This window comes from Uncinocarpus reesii, genomic scaffold (genome assembly GCF_000003515.1).
Source record: "Uncinocarpus reesii 1704 scaffold_2 genomic scaffold, whole genome shotgun sequence".
Lineage (NCBI taxonomy): Eukaryota > Fungi > Ascomycota > Eurotiomycetes > Onygenales > Onygenaceae > Uncinocarpus > Uncinocarpus reesii.
Window position 1 is genome coordinate 1,785,600 of NW_003052499.1, and position 3,262 is coordinate 1,788,861.

Consider the following 3,262-nt stretch of genomic DNA (forward strand, 5'->3'; position numbering starts at 1 on the left):
CTGACTAATATTGGTGGTTATGTAAGCAAAGTCAAGTCACGTGGAATTGGGCCCGACGACGGCCTCTTATTGGCCAGCCGGTGACTCTGAAGCTGCGAAGATCGGAGGCCAAGCATCGCCGCATATCAACCGTCAACTCGCCATCAGGATCCAGCGGTTGTTTGCGCCAGCGTGCTGTTTCTGTGCAGTTCAACTCTCTCCGCTCAATCATCGCCGGGACCGCATCAGGACACACCTCCAGTCCGTCCTTTCCATCACCACTCCGCCTCTTTCCCGCTCCTCCCGCCGTCATGTCTTCCCGCTTCGGTCTCCGCTTTCTCCAGAACTCAAGGGCGGCTTTTCAGCAGAATGTTTCCGCGCCGTTTCGCAGACAGATGCTTCGCACCCGGCGGTTTCAGAGCACGGAGGCAGCCGCAGAGAAACAGAGCTTTTTGCAGAGATCATGGAACAGCCCCGTCGGCTTGAAAACGGTGCACTTCTGGTGAGTCTTACCCTTACTACTTCATTTTGTCTGAAGTATCATGCGACTGCGCTCTTCGGAATTGAGTGCTGACGGCTGGTTTAATTCAGGGCTCCAATTATGAAGGTTCGACAGCCTCCTAGCCAAAGCCGCGCATTATCGCGGATTTATGTGAATTACACCCCAGTCTAACACTTTTCGCAGTGGGTTCTGGTCATTGCAGGTCTTGGAGACATGGCGCGACCTGCAGATAAGCTCTCCCTGACACAAAACGCCGCACTGATGTTTACAGGCGCTATCTGGACCAGATGGTGCCTTATCATCAAGCCGAGGAACGTTCTGTGAGTATTGGGTCCCCATCATAGGCAGTCGCCGTGCTAATCCTTGGTTACATAGCCTTGCTACTGTCAATTTCTTTGTTGGCTGCTTGGGATTGGCCCAAGTTACACGTATCTTTTTGCATCGACGGACTGTGGATGGATCCGCCGCCGCCGCGCTCAAGGATATGAGTCACGAGGCGACCGATTCCGCAAAGGAAATGGCTCACAAAGCGGAAGATGCAGTGAAAAAGCATTAAACTACCTGTGATGAGACGTACGACGACAGTAAGCTACGGGGGTAGTCTTGAATAATAACACCTCGGGCTAAATTTGGAAATCGATGGAACGATGAAGAGCCCTCTCTATCAAAAGCTGCTTTCATCATGCGCTGCACATATCTTTGATTTTAAATCTCTCTGATATGCATGATAGATCATCTCGTGTTCTATGTCTGGTTGGAATAAACTGAATTTCGCGATTGAATTGCCACAGGCTTGTCACTAAATATAGCATACTTTAAATATTCTTACTTTGGTGTCCCTACCATCGAACAAACGTCATATACACATGCCCTCTGGATCGAGCAACGTTCTTCGTATCGGCATACTCCGACTTTGAACCTAACTAGCCTACCGTTCAGCCGCTGCAAGGTGAGTTCATCGATAACTCCAGACTTCCTTGCATGTTCTCCTACGGGCCACAGGAACCAATTGAGTTCGTCCGCAGCTGGAAAACATGGAGAGCTGGCGTCATATCCGTAGTCAGGCCATCTTCAAAAGCAGATATGTCCATTTCGGATGCTTCTCTAGCTCCCCGCATGCTAAGAGATATATGTATTCTGTTGTCGTGGTTCGCTCCATGGTCTGGTAATGTTGTTTCAGGCAGGAAAAATTTCAGGGCCCCTTTTGTCTACCTGCGCGGGTATTATATCGAGAGAATATCTAGTTTCCACACTCGGGTGCTTAACACGAAGCCATACTGGGTATAATATCAAGCAATTCCAGCGATCGCCTCTATTCTATCGTGCATTGGCGACAAAGTCACCAAAGTGGTCTCACAAGATGAAGGCACTCGTCTACTCAGGCACAGGCAAAGTCGCCCTCGAGGACCGCCCTAAACCCACTATTTCCTCCCCGACGGACGCCATTGTCAAGCTCAAATACGGCACGATTTGCGGTACAGACCTACACATTATCAAAGGTGACGTGCCCACTGCGACTCCGGGCCGAATCCTGGGCCACGAGGGCGTGGGCACCATTGATGAAGTAGGTTCAAGTGTTGCGGGGCTGGATAAAGGTGACACGGTGCTAATCTCATGCATCACTGCGTGTGGGACGTGTTCGTTCTGCCGGAAGGGAATGAGCTCGCATTGTGAGCATGGAGGCTGGATTCTTGGGAACACAATCGACGGAACGCAAGCGGAGTACGTCAGGATCCCGTGGGCGATGTCGTCGTTGTACAAGCTGCCCGAGACTGTTAATCTGGCGGAGGCAGTTATGCTCTCAGATGCCCTGCCAACAGGATTTGAATGCGGAACGTTGAATGGAAAAGTCCAACCAGGCTGTTCGGTAGTGATCATCGGCGCGGGTGCCGTTGGGTTGGCGGCGATGATGACTGCGCGGCTGTATTCTCCGGCAACGTTGGTTCTCGTGGATGTGGATAATTCAAGGTTGGAAACCGCGAAGCAATTTGGCGCAACGCACACCGTCAATTCTAAGGAGCCGGATGGTGTTGAGCGACTGCTTGATCTCACCGCAAATCGTCAGGGATACGATGCCGTGATCGAAGCGGTTGGCATACCCATTACGTTCCAGCTGTGCCAGGAGCTTGTTGCACCGGGAGGTGTCATTGCCAACGTGGGTGTCCACGGAAAAAAGGTTGACTTGCATCTGGAAAGGCTATGGGATAAAAATATCAGTAAGTCGAGTATATGAATTTCTCCTCGTTATGGCTGCTTATCAGGTGTGACAGGTATCACAACTAGACTTGTCGATGCGACAACGATTCCAATGCTTTTGAGGCTATTCGAAACCAATGCCCTTAATGTCTCTAGGCTCATCACTCATCGTAAGTAGTAGAATTCCTAGACCATTGTTGGAAAAAATGCGCGGCTGACCTTTTGAACCAGGCTACAATTTTGGAGAGTGCGAGAAAGCGTACGAAACCTTCAAAGCAGCCGCTGATCATCAAGCCCTGAAGGTATCCATTGAATTTTAGTCCGGAGGCGACAAGTGCCATAAGATTGAGGAGACTTTGAATGTACTAAATTTGTCATGTTAAAGCATCAAAATCCCCTCCCAATAGACAGTCGTTGTTTGGGAAACAAGATTCCAAAGAATTCGCTGTGCTGCTTGCGGCCTAGGTATTTCTTCTGCTTGTAGCTATCCGTATGCCATCAGGCGACCAAGGATCGAGTGTGATCCCAAAGAAGTATCATCCCGATTGAGTCGATGGTTGTTCCTCCTAGTCGGAAGTATAGTCC

General features: G+C 50.1%; 2 protein-coding genes across 2 annotated transcripts; both read left to right on the plus strand.

The window, feature by feature from the left end:
- Positions 1 to 290: 290 nt before the first annotated feature.
- UREG_03584 (uncharacterized protein) lies at positions 291 to 1,037 on the plus strand (the record flags this gene model as incomplete). Its single annotated transcript, XM_002544021.1, has 4 exons — positions 291 to 481; positions 571 to 631; positions 665 to 801; positions 857 to 1,037. The coding sequence occupies 4 exons, from the start codon at positions 291 to 293 to the stop codon at positions 1,035 to 1,037; spliced, it is 570 nt and encodes a 189-aa protein (XP_002544067.1).
- An 804-nt stretch (positions 1,038 to 1,841) lies between these two features.
- UREG_03585 (uncharacterized protein) lies at positions 1,842 to 2,997 on the plus strand (the record flags this gene model as incomplete). The annotated part of the gene is made up of 3 exons (XM_002544022.1): positions 1,842 to 2,697; positions 2,752 to 2,847; positions 2,909 to 2,997. The coding sequence occupies 3 exons, from the start codon at positions 1,842 to 1,844 to the stop codon at positions 2,995 to 2,997; spliced, it is 1,041 nt and encodes a 346-aa protein (XP_002544068.1).
- Between the last annotated feature and the right edge of the window lie 265 nt (positions 2,998 to 3,262).